The 17,726-nt window shown below is 58.2% G+C and overlaps 2 protein-coding genes and 1 long non-coding RNA gene across 4 annotated transcripts; 2 read left to right on the forward strand and 1 right to left on the reverse strand.

Moving 5' to 3' along the window:
- Positions 1 to 1,082: 1,082 nt before the first annotated feature.
- Positions 1,083 to 3,954, reverse strand: LBX1 (ladybird homeobox 1). Its single transcript, XM_023240848.2, has 2 exons — positions 3,399 to 3,954; positions 1,083 to 2,685 (listed from the first exon to the last, which is right to left on the reverse strand). Exons 1-2 carry the CDS (start codon positions 3,721 to 3,723, stop codon positions 2,165 to 2,167), a joined length of 846 nt encoding a protein of 281 aa, XP_023096616.1. The 5' UTR covers positions 3,724 to 3,954; the 3' UTR covers positions 1,083 to 2,164.
- A 519-nt stretch (positions 3,955 to 4,473) lies between these two features.
- On the forward strand, positions 4,474 to 9,639 carry LOC123380882. 2 transcript variants are annotated; one of them, XM_045040585.1, is made up of 3 exons: positions 4,474 to 4,749; positions 6,688 to 6,778; positions 8,178 to 9,639. In XM_045040585.1, the coding sequence occupies exons 1-3, from the start codon at positions 4,474 to 4,476 to the stop codon at positions 8,435 to 8,437; spliced, it is 627 nt and encodes a 208-aa protein (XP_044896520.1). In that variant the 3' UTR covers positions 8,438 to 9,639. The 2 variants fall into 2 exon arrangements, with proteins under 2 accessions (XP_044896520.1, XP_044896521.1); XM_045040586.1 differs by lacking the exon at positions 6,688 to 6,778 and having other exon boundaries at positions 8,178 to 8,378.
- A 45-nt stretch (positions 9,640 to 9,684) lies between these two features.
- On the forward strand, positions 9,685 to 15,201 carry LOC109492650. Its single transcript, XR_006587243.1, has 3 exons — positions 9,685 to 12,310; positions 12,497 to 12,611; positions 12,799 to 15,201. It is a non-coding gene; the product is annotated as an uncharacterized LOC109492650 (long non-coding RNA).
- The last annotated feature ends 2,525 nt before the right edge of the window (positions 15,202 to 17,726 follow it).

Genomic DNA, 17,726 nt, shown 5'->3' on the forward strand with positions numbered 1-17,726 from the left:
TCCGTCTCTGTCTCTGTGGGAAGCTTTTCCTCTTTCTCTTCCTCCTCCCTCCCCCCCCCCCCCGCCCGCCTTCTCTGTGGCTCTCCACTTTCTATCTCTGCTTTTGGAGTGGCTTTCTGTGCTTTTTCTGTGTCTCCCTGTCTTAGTTTCCTCCCGGACACGCACGTTCCCGACTCAGGCCCCGGGGCCCCATCGCCTGCCCGAGACCAGATGCGCATTTCTCACATCAATTTTGCGGAGAAAGAGAGCCGCGCGGCCCGGAGGCAGGACCCTCCTTTGGTGACAGCGGCCACTCGCCAGCCCAGCGACAACAAAAGCCCAGAGAGAAACCCGCTCTGTCCGGAAAAGTGAAAGCCGCCTGCGTCCCTGCCCCAGCCGCCCTCGGGGCGCGGGGACCCCAGAGAGTCCTGGGGAGATTGATGTCTCTGCCCCCAGCCAAGTTGGGGGGCCCAGAATCTGTGAATGTTACCAGAAATTCACCCCAACTCTCAGACGCTTCGGGCTCACATCTCCCTGTGCCCGTGTGCGCAATTCAGCTTGCCCTTGGTGCCTTCGGCCTCATTTTCCTCCCTCCCGCAAGGGTAAGGCCTTCCGGCGGCGGAACCCAAACTTGGAGCCCTCCGGCTGCACCCTGCTGCCGACTAAGCTCCACCTGCAGTACACCGGACGCTTAGCCCGCGTCCCGCAGAGCGCGGGAAGAATGCCCTGGGGTGGGGGTGGGATGCACGAACCGCAGGGCAAGTCCCCCCACCCACCCAGCCTTTACCCCCCAGAAATTAATTTTCCACCCGTGGCGCCCCCAGTGTACGCACTTTCCCCCAGCAACGCATGCCTCACTTTTTACCCGGACCTGACGAAGCCCGCTTCCCTCGCCCCCACCCCCAATTTGGTAGTTGCCGCGTGTTTGCGGGCAAGAGGCGCCTTCGCCTCCTGCTTTCCCCTGGCCCCTTATTCTCGCGCCTGCCCTGAAACTCCTCCAAAGCTCCAAGGCCTGGGCAGCCGCCAACGAGCAGCCGAGAGACACGGAGCCTGCCGCGGCTTCCCTGAACAGGGCCCACTCATTCAGACACGGTCACCGCCGGTTCTAGTAAAATGGCAAAGACTTTATTTATCGGAGAAAGAGGCCTTGGGTACAGTCCGGAGAGGAGAGGGCAGGAGCAGGGAAGGGGCACGCAGGACCCACCCTCATCGAGTCACCCTTGTCTGGCCAAGTCGAGCTAGGAGCGGGGCGTTGGAGACCTGCAAGACAGAGCCAGAGCCGCGGAGGAGGTGGGGTGAGGGCTTAGGTCGGCCTCCTCTTAGTCTCTGTCACATGCAAAAAAATTCTAGAAAGAGTAAAAAATAATTCTAGGGCTTTGGGTTCTGTTTTAGTTGGTTGATCGGTTGGATTTCCCCCTGCTTTGTCCCTAAGACCCGGACCCCAGCAGTCAATCCAAGGAAACCGAGAGAGGGTAAGGAGGAATCTTAAAAATAGCGTTAGTGGACATTGGGAGGCAGAAACCGGCATCGAAAACAGACTTCTGGGGACGGGGGTGGGGGGAGAGAAGAGATCGATTTGACACTTGCAAGTCAGGACCCGGCTGTCCCCCTCAGCCCCTTCCCACGCGGGGAAAAGGGGCAGATGGAAATAAAAGAAGTCAACTGCAATAGGCCTAGGGAGGCGAGGAGGAAGAGGGCCAGTGCATTCGCCACATGCAGAGAAAAATCAAAACAGTCGGGGCGCGCCCCCTCCTCCGGACCGCGGGCTTCAGTGTTCGTTACCCTCGATACTGCCTCGCCCTCAGCAAACCCGGCAGCCTGAGAGCTTTGAAAACATGGAAATCTCCGAGATTTTAAAAAATAAAAGAAAGAAAGAAAGAAAAAAAGTCAGGCTGAGGTGGGAAGAACCCGCTATATAGGTTTAAATATTTATACAGGAGCCATACAGAATTGCACGGCAAGGGCTCCCGGGGCGGCGGAGGCCGCGCGCGGCGGCCGGCCCGGCCGGCCAGCCCGGGTTTATTGCTTCGAGAGGGAGGAGGCGGCTGCCGGGAGCTGAGTCCGGGCCGGAGACAGGGAAGAAGGCGGGAGTTGCAGAGGAGGTCCCAGCTCCCCTCGGCGGTCCGGGAGGCGGCGGGCAGACGGGCGCTAGGGGCCCGGCGCGGTGGAAGATCCCGGGCGCCGCTCAATCGTCCACGTCGATCTCTTCGTCTTCCTCGTCCTCTGAGCAGTCCTGGCTGCTGGCCGGCTGGTCCGTGAGCGGGGAGGCGGGCGAGAGCTGCAGGGGCCCGGCGCCCGGGGCCTGCGGGGCGCCTGGAGGGAGCGCCGGAGAGCCAGGCCTAGACTTGGCCCTGCCGCAGCCGCCGCCACCGCCGCCCGCGGCCTCCGAGTTCTGCTCGAGTTCGGCCAGCGCCACGATGTCCATCTGCCCGCTGGGGCCCAGTTTCTTGGCGGACTCCACGTCGGCCTTCATCTCCTCCAGGTCCCGCTTGAGCTTGGCGCGCCGATTCTGGAACCAGGTGATGACCTGAGCGTTGGTGAGGCCCAGCTGCTGCGCGATTTGGTCGCGATCGGCGGGGGACAGGTACTTCTGGTAGAGGAAACGCTTCTCCAACTCGTAGATCTGGTGGTTGGTGAAGGCTGTTCGAGACTTTCGCCGCTTCTTAGGGGTCTGTCGCTGCCCAAAGATGGTCATCCCGTCGCGGCCTGCGAGGAAACCATAATATAGGCTTGCACCAGGAGAGAGGAGACCACACCCCGGCTCTCGCTCACCCCACCCAGGCCTTATCGGCCTGAAGTCTGCTGCACTTCCCTTCTCGGATTTGGATTTGCTTCGGCCTCCTGGACTAGGGCAAGCCTCCTCTCTGGCAAACCTCCTTCCCCCGACTCCTGTCTACCGGAAGTCTCTAGGAAAAAATTGTTTCAGTCCCTGCTCCCCACCTAAGAGTTGATTTGAAAGATCCGAGGTCGCTAGAGCACAACGGAGCCAGTCAGGGTCGCCCTGACTGCTCTGTGAATGTTGGTTTACACCTCTTCCCAACAGCCGGACTCTATGAATCTATCCCTACCCGAAAGGTCCTAGCTGAGAGGTTCTCCATTCCCCAACCCAGGAACAGGGCAAGGAGCACCCAGGCCACCGGGAACTGGAGGGAGCCAAGCAGAGCAGGCAAACTGCGGAGAGATCTTGGGTTCCCGCCACCCCTCCTGGGTCACTCGACTCTGGCCTATCCAGAGGCCCCTAGGAAATTGGGTTTGGGTCCTGTCCCACTCCTTTCCACTCCCAGCGGCAGCGGCTTGGGCTGGAGGGCCCTGACGGCAGGCGCAGGAGGAGGCGGGCAGAGGCACAGGGCACAAAGAGTGGGGCACAGGGAGCCGAGCGTGGGGTAGTGGGCGCAAGGGAACCCAGCGGCGGCGCCTACCTTCAGCTGCCTGCAGGACGCTGACCTCCAGCCCCTTAAAGGTCTTGCTGGCGAGCTCCTCCAGCGCGCACAGCGGCGAGGTCTGCGAGAGCAGCGCGCGGCCCGCCAGGGGCAAGCCGCCCGGCGCGTGCTTGTCCGCCGCCGCCAGCAGGTGCGCCGCCCCGCACAGCGAGTAACTTCTCCGCACAGACGGCTTGTTGAGGATGTCCTCGATGCTGAACGGAGTCAGCGGCTTGTTGGAGTTGGCGGGCGGCGGCAGGTGATCCAGCGGGCTGCGCCGCCGCTCTTCCCCCGGCGCCGCCTTGCCGTCCTCCTTGGAAGTCATCTCGGCCTCGTTTGGGGGCCCGGCCGGGGCGGCTCGGGCCGCGGGGACCCAGCCCGCGGGCAGCTCGGGCGCCGGGCGGCGCGGGTGGGCGGCAGCGGCGGGCGGGAAGGAGGCCGCGCCGGGCCAGGCGCGGGACCAGGCGCGGGGCCAGGCGCGGGGCCGATTAGCGCAGCGGCAGAGGCGAGCAGAGCCGCACGGGGCCCCGGGAGGAGGGCGCTGACGCGGGCGCCGCCGCCGCCGCCGGGGCTTCCAGCAATCCGCGGCCCGAGCCGGGGCGCGCCGCGCGGGGCTCCAGTTTCGCCAGCCCCGGTGCTATTTAAAGGTGTCAGGTGGCTCCGCGGCGGCTCCTGGCCCCGGGTCCTGGCGGCGGCAGTTGGAAAAGCCGAGGCGAGGGCGCCGATCCCGTACTGCGAGGGGAGGCGGAGAGATGGGGCAATTGACTATTGCTAACAAGTTAGCCTTGATCGAGGAGTAATCAATTATCTGCAGCGGCACTTCTCTATTTCTCTTTCCTTTCTCCCTTCCTCCTTTCTCTTCTTTCTCTCTGTTCTCTCTCCTCCTGTTCTCTCTCTCTCCCTCCCTCTCTCTCTCTCTTCTCTTTTCTCTGCTCCCCCCCGTCTCTCTTCTTCTCTCCCTCTCCCTCGCCCTCTCTTTCACTCTCTGTCTGTCCAATGCAGGCGGCTCTAAGTTGGGAAGCTCATTAATTAGCGGGCCGGGGGTAGGAGGAGCCGGCTGGAATTAGCCTGCCTAATGCGCCTGTCAGTCCGGGCGCCGCGCCGCGCTCGGCCCGAGCTGTTTGTAAATTACATTAGCCGCGCCTTTATTGCACCCGAACCTCGGGCGACTCAAAAGCCGCCGCCCCCACCCCAAACTGCGAGCCTCGCTCCCGGCGCACCCGCCTCCCGCCGGTCTGGCTGCGATGGCAGCGCTGGCCCGGAGGTCTCAGGCTCTCCGACCCGGGATTTGGCGCCCGAGAAGGGCGGCGTGAGCCCAGCCGGAGAGGGACGTGGCCGCTACGCGGGCCAGGTAAGACCAGGAGCCGGGATGGGCCCCGCCACCGCCCAGCGAGGACTTGGCCGAGCTGATATCAAGGACCCAGCGTCCCTACCCCTCGACCCTGTTGTCTGTCACCCCCGGCCTTGGGCCATGCGCCTGGGGAGAGGGAATCTGCAGCTTCAGAGGATGGCCCGTGAGGGTACTGCAGCCCTGGATGAGACGACACGGGACAGGGCTGGAGGACCCCAGGGGTTGGGGGAGGGGGCCCGTCAGAGGACTCAGTCTTCACCAGCCGAGAGCTGACGGGTGAGTTGTTGGTGGCTCCAGGCACCTCTTCCCCGGCCCGAGGCAGTAGCAACAGCCTTACCTCTTCTTGCAATCTTGCACACTCTTTCCTCGGGCTGTGGCTCTTCCGGTCGACTGGGGCCACGGCCCGCCCGGTGACCGGCGCCCGACCGGGCAGCCCGGCGGGTTGCCTGGGCTAACGGGGCCGGCTCGGGGCCTCCCCGCTGCGCTCTGCCCAGGCCCCGGCCGGGGCCCCGCTGCCGGCCCCGCCCAGCCCAGTGCCGGGCCGGAGTACACCACCCGACTCCAGCTGTTCCGGATGCGGGGCGGGGGCCCGGAGGGGGCCGGGCCACGGCTGGGACTGCGCTCCCAGGAACCCGCAGGGAAGCCGGGTTCGAGTCAGACTGGGGGCTGGGAACCCTACGGCCGGCCGGACTCTTGTATATCAGGCGAGCATTTGTGCACCGCGGTATTTGAATGTGTTTACGTTTGAATATGTACATTTGTGTGGGGTTAGAAATGTGGTGTATTTGTGTAAACCTGTGGGTACTTAGGCGCGTTGGAACCCTATGTCTTTCATTCCCCAAAGGCACCCAAAGGGGCTGTACCCCCCCGGGCTCTTTTTGCTCTGGCTTCTCTCCTCTGGTTTGTATGGGGCCGTTGGCCCCACCACCTAAATTTTTCATGTCTGTCCCTGAAGAAAGGAGGGGAGCAAGGAGGGGGTTAGAGCCAAGGGAGCTGTTTCTCTCCCCACGTACAGCCTCAACCCTTTTCCTGGCTTTGTTTGTAAACTCCTGGGCAGACGGTGTGGTCAGGCAGCCCTGCTTAGTCAAGAGAAGGGCCCAGAGAGGCCAGTGCAGAGGACTGTGGCCCAGCCTAGAGGTTAGGATGGGAAGAATAGGACCTTCTAGACTTCTTGGACCTCCTTCCATACTGCCCCAGAGAGGAAGTGAGCCAAGCTGGGCTGTGGGGCAGGGGGCAGGGGGCAGGTTCTCTCCCTGGATGCCTCCAGCATGGGGGTCTCTGCACATCAGAGACTGGTTTATCGCCCATTTAGTTATTTGTTTAGAACATGGCTTGCAGCTCCCCAGAGTAAAAGAGAGAGTGTAGGGAGGAAAGATTCCTGTTTGGGACCCCAGTGCCTACCCTGGCCCTGCTTGGGAGTATTGGGAAGAGTTACTTAGCCTTTTCCCCATCTTTTTCCTGCATTTGTGGGGAGGACAGGTGCTCAGAGGCAGGAATGGTGAGAATGGGATTCTTTCTCAGTTCCTCCAGAGCTGCAGAATTGTCCTCAAGGCAGGCCCGTCTCTAGTGCATCAACACTGTTCTGAAACCGTGAGGTGATGCTGGGCCTACCAACAGTGGAGTCAGAGTTGAGAGAGGTGGAGAGCCACCTGAGCGAGAAGGTGCCCCGGAGCCTGATGGACTCTGCAGGCTTGGAAGCTTAGGGACCGAGAGGGGTCTGCGCTCTCCTCACTTCCTGCCTCAGCCTCTGGTCCCCAGCCCTTTCCCAGCATAACCCCAAAAGCCCTGACCCAGAGCCTCGGGCAAACCATATCCCCCATGCTAGAGAGGAGGCCCCTCCAGATCAAGGAACAGGGACTCTTGAGTCGCTATCTTGGAAGGGGCTTCATCCCATAACCCCCTGCCATTCTTCCTGTCTGCACCTGATATTGTCTGCAGGACAAGATCTTAAGGGCAACCTTGCTGTTGTCCCTTTTCCAGTCCCTCAGGAACAGTGGACCTCAGTGTTACGGACAAAGCTGCGAGGAAGGTGAGGAATGTGAATTGGGGAGCAGAGGGGCAGGAGCATAGAATTCCTTCAATGGGGTCCTGTTTCCGGGGATCTTTCGTCTTCCGCCACATCATGTCCAAGTGGACAGGACATTCCACAATCACCTGCTATATTACCTCTTATACTCACTGTAGCCAGACCTCTTTTTCCTGCGGCCCAATCCGGAGGCTTTGTTTTCAGCCTCATTGGTTGAACACCCAACAAAACAGCCCCAGCAGGCACAGCTGGGGGTTCAGGGGGCACGTGGTGCTACCCACTCATTCTGTTGTTTAGGGCCCCTACTTCTATGTTTCGAACACCCAGGCTATGTTCGAAAACCAGGCCAACTGTCCCACCGACCTTTTTGCAACCCCACCGTTTTCCCCCACTCCAGACCCCAGTGTGTGGGCTGCTAGGATCTTCTGAACTCCTGGAAACCCAAAACTACTGGCTTCCGTACCCCTCTGGCAGATCAGAGAGCTATATCTCGGGCTTGCAGTCAGACTCACTCCCTCTCCCACTAGATGAGGAGACCCTTGAGGGCAGGGACCTTGATCTGGGGACTCCATCCACACCAGACCTGCCCAGGCAGGTGAGCACCTGGTGCCCTCCGCTTACTGGTTCAATGAGTTGTTTTTTGGTTTTTGTTTTGAGCGAATGGAGTACAAATGATTATGTGTTGTGGAGGGGGAAGGCTTGGGTCTTGACTTTCCCCCTCAGAGGGGTTCTGGAGACAGTGAAAATTAGGGGAGTAATTCAGGGTCAGGGGAGGGGAGAGGGGAGATAGGAACTCTGCCATTGCTCCTGAGTTGCTATCCTGCCCACCCCCTTTCCTGGGACCCAAAGCTGGGTTGGGAAGACGCTCTAGGGTCCCCTGCCCCAAGGTAGCTGAGCCAGTGTCATTTCCCACGAAGCTGGAAGCAATCGGTCCCTGGAGTCTGCTGCCCAGAGGCAATGCCGTCTTTACAGCCTGGTCTATACTGTATCCTGACTGCCAAATTCCTGCTTGCTGCCTATACTGCCAGGGTCCAGCCTTATTCTGTCTTCAGTGGAAGGGGAAGGGGTTAGTCTAGCAAAAATCTGCTTTCCCCCTAGTTTAGCGAATATTTCAGACGAAGACGAGGGAAAGAGCATGGCATGAATTGCCAGGATAAGGGGACCCTGTAGACCCAAACAAAATGAGTTATTCCTTAGCACAAGAGAATAGTTCGAGTAAACCCCCAAACATTCCATCGGCGTTAATCCAGATTGTTTTGGTAGTCCCATTTGTTTCCAGATTATTTGTGTAAGCACCAGCAATGGCCCTTAGGCCAGAGCTCCCCTTAGAAAAAAAGGTTCTGACACCGCTTGAAATGAGTTGTTAACTTGACCACCAATTGGGATCATTTTTGTCCCCCAGGGACCTGCTGCTCTGACAGTCTTTGTGGAATTCGGAGAGTGTTTCTTCTGCTATTGAAGTCGACTCCGATAGATGGCCTCCTGCCTCCCTGGCTGAACCAGGACTGCCCCCTCGGTTTTTATATTCCGCCCTGGGCCACCGTCGGCAGTAACAACAACAACAATAACCATGACAATGAACACCAGAAGCCCTTACCGCGTACCTGGCTTCAGGCTAAGAGTTTTATTCATTCATTTATTACTCACAACCCTATGAGGTAGTAGCTACCGCTGTCACGCCAATTTTAAATAGAAGGAAAATGAGTCCCAGAGAAGTTAAGTAACCCATCCAAAGTCACACAGCTTGTTCTAGAGTAATTAGGATTTGAAGATTGGTTTTTCAAACTCTAATTCTAATCCCGGAACCATGGAGTTTTAACCAGCCCCCGCCCTGGGGTGGGGGTGGGGGGCTCTTTGAATGGGCTTCGGGGGGGGGAGGCTCTGCAGATCCCAGAAATTGTGTGTAAAATTATGGATGTGAGCCCAAGTGGGCACATTTTTCCAGGGGCAATATTACATAACCCACTGGATTCTCAAAAGGGGTTGGAGGTCCAGAAAAGGTTAAGACCAGAAGCAGGCCGACCAGAGGGAGGGAAGCTGCCCCCCTGGCAGGTCTGGGGAGCAGGGAGCCAGCCGCTCCCAAGTCCAGGCCAGGCTCCAAGCCTACTTCTGGGCCTGCCCTGCTATCTGTGGCCACTGGCTCTCAGACCTCTTCCTGCCCAGGTCGGGGAAGGCGCTATGGCGAGGCCACTGCTTTGGAGAACACCCCTTCCTGCTTCTCCCCCACTCACTTCTTCTGTGAACTGAACCCCAGAGCCTACTGACAGGGTGGCCTCACCACGTAGGCCAACCTCTTTCAGGCACTTCAGCCCTGCATGGGGGGGGGGGATGCCATTTGGAAATGGGGGGAGGTGCATAAACAGACTACTGAGTGATGGAGACAGGTAGAGATGGGAAGAGACTTCCCAGGAGGTGCTCAAGACCCATGTGACCATACTCTGGAGCCTCCAGAACATCGCTCGTTTTTTATGGTCCTTTGCTCCCCTCAACCGGGGGTCAGAAGGGTCTCAGTCACTTCCCTTCCTTGTGCCTTTTGCTCTGGTTTTAGTGCTCAGCTGTCTTGCAGAATCTTCCCTGCCCTGTTCAGTTCCTCTATGCTCCTTAGCGAACTTCCCTCAGAGTCACTGTCAGATTGTCAGGAACGTGCTGGTTTGTCTGTCTGCCCTTCTGCCTCTCTTTCCACCTGGCTTTGGGAAGAAAGGTACCTGGATCTCTTCTCTATGCCCTATGCCAGCCTGGCATATAGCAAGGGCTCTTCATCCATTTTTAAATTTTTTTTTAACATTTATTTATTTTTGAGAGACAGAGACAGACAGAACATGAGCAGAGGAGTGGGAGAGAGAGAGAGAGAGAGAGAGAGAGGAAGACACAGAATCTGAAGCAGGATCCAGGCTCTGAGCTGTTTGTTAGCACAGAGCCTGACGCGGGGCTCAAACTCATGAACCACGAGACCGTGACCTGAGCCTGAGCCGAAGTCGGACGCTCAACCGACTGAGCCACTCAGGTGCCCCTCTCCATGCATTTTTGAATGAGTAAACTAAATGAATAATAAGAGACAAAAGAGAGAGCCAGGCAGGGACTTCATTCAGCCTGGGCCCTGGAGAGAGGGGACCAAGGGTATGAGTGAAGGGTAGGTGCATTGTTTTGCCAGCTGTGTGCAGATGTGTGAGGCGCCCCTGCTGCTGATACCTCCAACACTCACACAGGGGCACAGAGACCTCATTCTTTAATGCCTTTTGGCTGTGGAGGGAGGTGGGAGGTCCTGGGTTCTGGACCCAGCTGTGGTGTGGCCTGATTCAGGAATGGAGTTTCTGTTCTCTCTCCTCCCTGTCTTTCTTTCTACAGGATTGAGCCCCCATCATGTTTTGGGCCCAGAAACAGAGAGGAAGACAGACAGAAGAAGGAGGGTGATGGGCAGGCAGGAGTGGCAGGAGACGGACATTTTCATCCCAGTAGCCCAGGGGGCTGTGAAGAGGATAAGTGGGAGGAGACTGGTTCTGTCCCAGTGCAAGTGACATTTGCATTGAGCCTTAAAAAAACCAAGAGCATTTGGGTAGGTGCAGGGGCGGGGACCACTTTCCAGGCAAGAGAAACAGCCAAGCAGGAGGCCAGCAGTGTCAGCTCAGAGGGGGAGCCAGAATGCCCCCCCCCCCATATTTCCTCCCTCTGTGGCCTGGGCAGCAACCTGCTCTGGGGGGGGGGGGTGAACTCCTTGGTCCCTTGTGCACCCCCATTAGGTCTGCAGCCTGGGGCAGGGCCTAGTGGGCTCCCAGGATGGCTACTTAGGGCCACAGGGAGGGGGGCAGTTGGAAAAAGGCCACACCCCCAGCCTGCTGCTCCCGGACCTAGGGTGGGGGTTCCATTTTCCTTGCTACCCACAGAAACTCCAACAGTTGATCCTCTCTTACTAACCTAGATGGCCCAGGAACTCTTGGGTTTGAGCAAAGCTGCTGATGCTGGTCGGTGCCTCCCATTCCACAGAAGTGTCTCACAGCCTGTGGGGCACCCGGCTGCAGACGGGCAGCAGCGGGGCCTGGGCTAGGCCAGGGAGGGAGGAACGGGCCGGTCGGCCGGGAATGGCAAGGAGACCTAGGGGCGGGCCAGCGGGGCTAGGCGGCTCGGGAAAGGCCTGAGTCAGGCTTCTCCCAATAAACTGCACGTGAATAATTCAGCAGCCTTGCGGGGGCTCATTGCATTAGTGCCGCCGCCAGCTCAGCCCCTCGCCTTCCCGCTGAGGGGAGGGGGTCACTCATGCGCTCGAAGAGGGGAGCCAGGTAGAAGACCCCCCTGCCCGCTGGCATCCTGGATTCTGCCGGGACCAAGTCCCAGAAGACTCCCTGGTCCCCGATCTCCTCCGACCCCAAGGTCAGAGGGCTGCCTGCCAGGCAGTGCTGTTCCAGCTCAGCTGCTCTCAAGACCCTGGGCGAGACCACTCAGGCGGCAGAAGCAAGGCCAGAATAGGGGACGCGGGGTCCGACTGCGGAGGACCAAGCTGCTGCAGTGCCCAACCGCACCGCAGAATGAGGGCGGCTTGGCTCCCAGCAAAGCGAAGAAGGCCGGCTCAGTCCCGCGCTCAGGGCCCGGATGCCCTGAGGCTGCTCCTCGGGCCAGGATTTTCCTAGCGAGCCGAGCGAAGCTCCAGGCAAGCCGCAGGGCCCTTCATTTTCTGTGGATCCCAGGTTACCCGGTCTCTGTTGCTGCCTTTCGGACCCACGGAGCCGGTTCCTGCCACGCCAGCCTCGGGTGTGGGCCCCGGGGCCGAGTGCTCGAGCGGAAGGTGGGAGGCGGGAGGCAGTGGGGAGAGGCGGAGGGGGAGGGAAGGGAGCCCCAGGCTGCTGGGCCTGAGCGAGAGGGTCAGTGCGAGCGCCTGCAGCCTTATTTCATTTGGGCGGAACCAGCTCCCCTTGGCTATTCCACTTCCCACGTGTCCCTATGTTCCTGATCTTGAGGGATCACATCCCATCAAACATCCACCGACGCTTAATTGCTCCAGCTCTTTCCCACGCCCCTCCCCTTCCATTAGGCCCACCCCATCCTGTCTGCAGTAGCGACCCCGCTCCTGCGTGCTGAACTTCGGGGCCCAGACCCTTGTGCCGCCCCGCTGGCCCGCCTGGGGCCCGGGGCGGCGCCGGCAAGTTCCCCACACCTAGTCTTCAGGGTGTTCCTGACCGGAAGCCGGACCATTAGCCCTGCGGAGGGCAGCTCGTGTCCGCCTGCCCCTCTCGGCAACCCCAGCAATCTTTTTCTTCTGCCCAGGCTTACTCCTCCTCTTCCTCTTTCCTCAGCCTCCAGGCATTTCTTTCTCATTCCTTTTTTTGTTCAGTGGGGTGCTCAGCCCCGGCCTCTGGCTCCTGGGGAGGCTTGGGCTTACTCGGCCGGCAGCTCTGAGTCCTCAGCTGAAACGCTGGGTTAACCACCAAATTTCGAACGCCTTCTGCAGCAGGGCCACCTGAGTGTCTTTGCAGAGGCAGGTGAGAGGGCTGATGGCACCATGACCTCAGACAACTCCACTCCAGGGCAGCTGTGTGATCTTGGGTAAGTCTGTTAACCTCTCTGAGTTTTGATGGGGGCAAAGTCAGGAGACTTAGGGGGAGAGATGGGAGACTAAGACTTTTCATTCGTTTGGGAAAAGGGGTTGCCTGCTTTGGGGCCCAAGGAGGAAGTGAGGTTCGGGAGAATTCGAGGTCTAGAATGGCTATTTATTTTAACGAATATTTCCAGGAACAGCTGATAGGGTGCCAGGTGTTAGAAACCTTCTCTCCAATCCTGGCCGGGTCCCGGTTTTACCCAAGAGGAAACTGAGGTTAAGATCACCTCCCGCTGGTCCGTGCCACAGGTAGGATTCACACCCATGTCAAGCTGGGAGGCACTCTTGAGTTTAAGCCACACAGTCTAGCCTTGGACTGGGTGAATTGAGACCCCACAGGGCTGGCTGCTACCTAAGCGTGGAGGGGTTGGGCTGAATCTCCAAGCGTTCCCTTTTTTTTTCCGTGCTGGGAAAGTTTTGAAATTTTTGTTTTTAGGTGAACGAGTTTGGCGGCTCCCAGAGAAGGATCGAAATAATACCCAGTGAGGAACTTCCGGCATATAATGGGACAGCCTCTGGGACAGGTCAGGGAGGACAGCGTTTCTCCAAGCCCAAGTCCGGGGAGGTGGCCTTGGCAGGGCCAAGGTAGAAGCCATCGCTCCCCAAGTTTTCCTCCCACGAGTCTATGCATCTGTTCATGAATCTATCTGTCCTGTGGGGCCCACGTTCCCAGAAGCCCCCCACCGAGGGAGAGAAGGAGCACCAGAGAGAAGGCACACGGCCCAGGGCAGAGGTATGGCCAAACGATCCCCCCACTCTTTCACCCTCTCCAGGGGCGTCTCTCTGAGGTAGGCTCCTCCTAGCTGCAGAAGTGGGACTGGTTGTGGGGGAGTAGGGGTGGGTAGGCTGGAAGCTGGGGCCTGGGGACCCCTGACTGGGCAGGGGAGGGCTGTAATCCGGCTCCCCCGGCGGCCGTCCCCAGCTCCCGCTGCAAGGTCGCCCCGTGGCAGCCCCGACAGGCCATGCGTCCCTCGACACAAGTCCCATTATATTGTATTTATGTTTCACTTTATTGGTTTTTTTTTCCCTCTCTTATTATTGTCTCACTCTGGGGGAGGCAATGGATATAATATATTCATCTTTATTATACCAAATCTGTGTGAAGCATTTAATAAAACGCTGTTTCCACACAGCCAGGGATATTAGTGTGAGCTATTCTTAAGTTAATGCTCGGGTATTGAGGGCGCTTCTGCCACAGCGCCTGCTGCTGGCGGCCCCGGGGAAGCTCAGGCCCTGGCCGGGGGCGCCTGGCGCCCACCCAGAGCGCCCGGTGCCCTTCCCGCTTGAGTGCTCATCCTAGCCGTGGCTCGGTGACCCTTCGGGCCCCGGCCTGGGAGGAGGGCCTCGGAAGAGTGGAGTCCAAGCCCTCCCCACCCCGCTCGAGTTTCTAACTGACTGTGAGCCTTGGTTCGTGCCTAGGCAAAGGACTAGAATTCCATAACCGCTTTCCTCTCAGGGCTCTTCGTTGGGAGGCTGAAGAGGCCTCGGGGGTGGACAGGGCTTTATAAACAGGAAGGAAAAAAAGCGAGGATTTGTCGAGATGGGGTCGACGAGGGCCAGAGAGAAACAACGGAGGTCACAAAAGTAGTTCTAGACAACACAGACTCTCAAGCTGAACCCCAGGCCAGGCTGCAGAGCCAGCGCAACTCCAGTTTGAGCCGAGCCGGGAAGCTTTCGGTTCACCTGGGCTTTACCCGCAGCAGCCGCTGGTGAAGGCGACTGTGTGTAGCAGAGCTCTGGGACTGTCACAGTGGGCTCTCCCATGGTTCACCCCCTAGGTAGGCAAACGGTCTCCGTAGTCCAGTTTACAGCTAGCACACTGACACTCAGAATGGTCAAGTGGCTTGTTTGAGGTGCCCCCTCTGGAATGTAGCACGCTGGATCATACCGTCTTCAGACTCTGCTCCCTTCCCTTCTTCCCCCAGCCCTCCTGCTCCCTACCTCCCCCCCCCCTTCTCCAGCCCCATCCTCCAGGGTTTTCCATGGCTTATGAGCTTTGCATTTCTGCTTCCTACACACACACACACACACACACCCCTACCTGGGGATGCTCAGGAGAAGGAGAAACAGTCACACGGATTTCCACATCCAGGCTCACTGCCCAATGTCCTTTAGAGCCTGCTGCTTGGGTTCTTTTAAGGCCCAGATTTGGGAACATCAGCCTGTCTTATACCAGTGCTGTGGGGGAAGGTTAGGGGCAACTAGACCAGGACAGAAGGAGGTGATGTGCAGACAAAGATTGGAGGGGGCAGGTAAGTCCCCCTGTTATGACTAATACCCTCCCATAGTCCTCCTGTGCCCCCATCACCTCGTATTTGGGGCTGTACTAGGGCACCCCCCACACTGTAGGCAGCTGGTGGAGTTTGTTTGGAGGCTAAGGGTATTGGACAAATCTGACAGTTTCCAGCTGGGCTGGCTGGGGGAGGAGGATACAGACCCACTGTGTGGCCGGGTTGGGACTCAGGTGAGGCAAGTGAGGTGCCTTGGGCACAGGACTGAAGGGGGTACTCGCTCTGAGCGTTATGTACTTAAATTCCGGGCTTAAGCATCTCATTTGCCTCACCCTAGTCCCAGCTCTTCTGTGTGGTCCCAGGGGTGGAATCACCACCACAAATTGCTGAGCAGAGATGGGATGACTTCAGCTTATCCTTGTGAATGGCTTTCTGAAGGGTAGAAGCGAAGACAATGGAATGAGCTGCCTTGTGTGGGAGTGAGCTCCCCCCAACAGGTGGAGTATGCAAGCGGGGCTTAGAATCTGCCGAGAAGGCTGGTAGACACAATTTTATTGTCGTCCTCATCATCTTCGCTATTTTACCATCACTCCCTTTGTGCCACATAAGAGCTTTCCCACATTAGCTCATGTGATGCACATAAACGCGTTTGGGCCAAGGATGGGATATCAGAGTCTCTGAACTTCTGGGTCCTTTTCAGCTCTGAGAGTCTGTTGTTGCAGAAGACAGAGGGCACTTCTGTTGATTTGAGTGGCTCATTGCATTATAGGTATTATTTGGACTTGTCTCATGGCCTTTGCTAGTGGGTAAACTCTTTAAGGGCACCGACTGTGTCTAATCTCATGTTTTTGTTGTTGTTGTTGTTGTTTTTTACCATTCCCTCTCCTCTTCCATGCCCCACACAGAATGAGGCATATAACACACGTTTAACAAATATGTGTTGAACAAACACGTGAGTAAACCACTATCAAGAGCTGTCCGTACACCTGACCGTATACTTTCCGGGCTACGACCAGCAAAGCCATCTGGGTGGCTACTGGGAGGGCCGGTACCACCTCTGCAGTCATTGTCCCCCTTGCCCCGCAGCTGAGCTGAGTTCAGGCAAGGACTTATAGATCCTCCTGCCGCATCGTGGACCCAGCCCTGTTCTAGTCTGTGGGTAAGACAAGGGCCAGCCCAGTTCTGGCAGCGCAGGCAGAGCTCAAAGCTCATACTGGACAAGCCTCAGGAGAGGCCATTCAGGAGGGGGAGGAGGCCTCTGGGAGGTCAGAGCAGGGAGAAGTCTGCACGGCAGAGTTGGGACTAGAGCTGGGCCTTGAAGGGTGGGAAAAATTGAGAGGCCGATGGGAAGAATGGAGTATTCCAGGTCAGAGCGGGAGGGCCACCAGAGCAAGAGGGCAGAGCGGGACTGCCCACAGCGGTTTTGGAGTCGGGAGGGCTGGCTTAGCTGGAAAGAGCACCAGGGGGAGATGAATGGGAAAAGACATTGGTGGAATACCTTGAATGTCACCCACCCACCCATCTGCACCCTTCCCCCACACCCTGTCCTCCCCTCCACCCTCTGATACAGGTGGGATCTCGGCTTCTAGGCTGAACCCAGCTGGGCCAGGCCGCCGGAGGGTGGAGCCGTGGTGCCTGCGGTGGTGCCAACCCAGCCAGCGTGTAGGCGTTGCTCTGCCGGCCTGTCGCGGAGCGTGAGCCTGCCAAGGAGCCGGAGCGCTGTGCCGCGTGGAGGGTGTCAGGGGTGGTATTGTCGGCGCACAAATGCTCAACTTTATGTACTTTTAACTAGAGGTGTAACAGATGGCCCCGTTTCTGTCCAAGCCAGGGAGACTGGTGCCCATTCCGGCTGCAGCCAATCAATCCCGCCACTCTGGGGGGAGCTACAAGCTGGGCTGGGAGGCCTGGAGCCAGCAATCGCGCAAGGCTGTCTGCTCGGGCTGGCCCAGTGCTGCCTCTGCCAGCCGCTCAGCCATGGGCCTGGGGAGATAGGAGGGCAGGCAAGTGGCAGCCATGCCCAGCAGCCCAGTCAGAGGCCTGCCTGGGAGGGAGAGCCTGGACCCACCTGCCAGGACCCAAATGGCAATGAAGACATTCAAGCCCCCAGCCTGCCCCACTTTGTCTCATTCTCCTCTGCCCCCTGCTCAATGCTTAACCCCCAAATTTCTAGCCTTGAAATGCTCCAGATCCACAGCCCTGCAGTGTCCTGCCTGGTGGACTCCAGATGTTGCTCAGGACTGGAGATGAGTAGTGGTGCCTTTGGGAGAAATCATCATGAGACTGCAGAAGTCTTCAAGCAATGCCCAAGACAGCTAGAGAAGAGAGAAAAAAGCAGGGCCCCGGGCTCCCAGAGCTGAGAGAAACTGTCAATTAATCCATTCATACATTCATACAGTCAGTCAACGACACTTAGTGAAAGCCTACTATGTGCTAAGTCCTTCGCTACATCGGTGCACTGGGGGCACGATGGTGACTAGGACGTAATTCCTATCCTTGGGACCTTCTCAGGGGAAGACAGACAAATACATGGGTAATTGGTAATTGGTAAAAGGGTTCAGAAGCATCTCCACAAGGGTTGGAAGCACAGAGCAGGAGCATTCAACCCTGCCTGCGAGATCCAGGGACGATCTGGCTCTGCACTGGGTGTTGAAAGACCGGTAAGAGTTCTCATCCGACGTGAAGGCAGGGAAGCACCTTTGTGGGGGAGAAGGAATAGTATGGACGAAGGCATAATAAGAAAGTGCACGGTGAAGGTAAGGGTGTGGAAAGATGTGAGTGTGGCTGGGGCTTGCGGTGTGGGTGGAGAAGTGGGGTGGGGCCAGGCCTGGTAAGCGATGTCTGGCTCTTTTTCAGTAGGCTGGCAACCTGACCGGGCAGATTTCTTGCCTCTGTTTTCCCTCCTGTGACCCTATTGCCCCACTTCTGGGCTCAGAGGGAGTGAGGAAAGGAGGAGGCAAGGCCTGGCAGCATGAGGGCAGAACTCAGACCCTACGGCATCAGTCTCTAGAGTGACCCTAGTCCTGGCTTTCCTCCTTTCTTGCTTTGAGGGATGAAACAGTGAATTAGGGAGCTGACTCTCCCCAACCACGTACCCCATGGAGTTCTGAGTCTTCTAAAAAAATCGTGTTTCTGT

Source organism: Felis catus, chromosome D2 (genome assembly GCF_018350175.1).
Source record: "Felis catus isolate Fca126 chromosome D2, F.catus_Fca126_mat1.0, whole genome shotgun sequence".
NCBI classification, from domain to species: Eukaryota; Metazoa; Chordata; class Mammalia; order Carnivora; family Felidae; genus Felis; species Felis catus.

Excerpts from the sequence above, each read along its gene's own strand:
- LBX1 (XM_023240848.2), bottom strand. The coding sequence starts at position 3,723 with ATGACTTCCAAGGAGGACGGCAAGGCGGCGCCGGGGGAAGAGCGGCGG. Across the intron at positions 2,686-3,398 it reads CGTCCTGCAGGCAGCTGAAG|GCCGCGACGGGATGACCATC; the intron begins GTAGGCGCCGCC and ends GTTTCCTCGCAG.
- LOC123380882 (XM_045040585.1), top strand. The coding sequence starts at position 4,474 with ATGCGCCTGTCAGTCCGGGCGCCGCGCCGCGCTCGGCCCGAGCTGTTT. Across the intron at positions 4,750-6,687 it reads GTGGCCGCTACGCGGGCCAG|GACAAGATCTTAAGGGCAAC; the intron begins GTAAGACCAGGA and ends TATTGTCTGCAG. Across the intron at positions 6,779-8,177 it reads CGGACAAAGCTGCGAGGAAG|GGACCTGCTGCTCTGACAGT; the intron begins GTGAGGAATGTG and ends TTTGTCCCCCAG.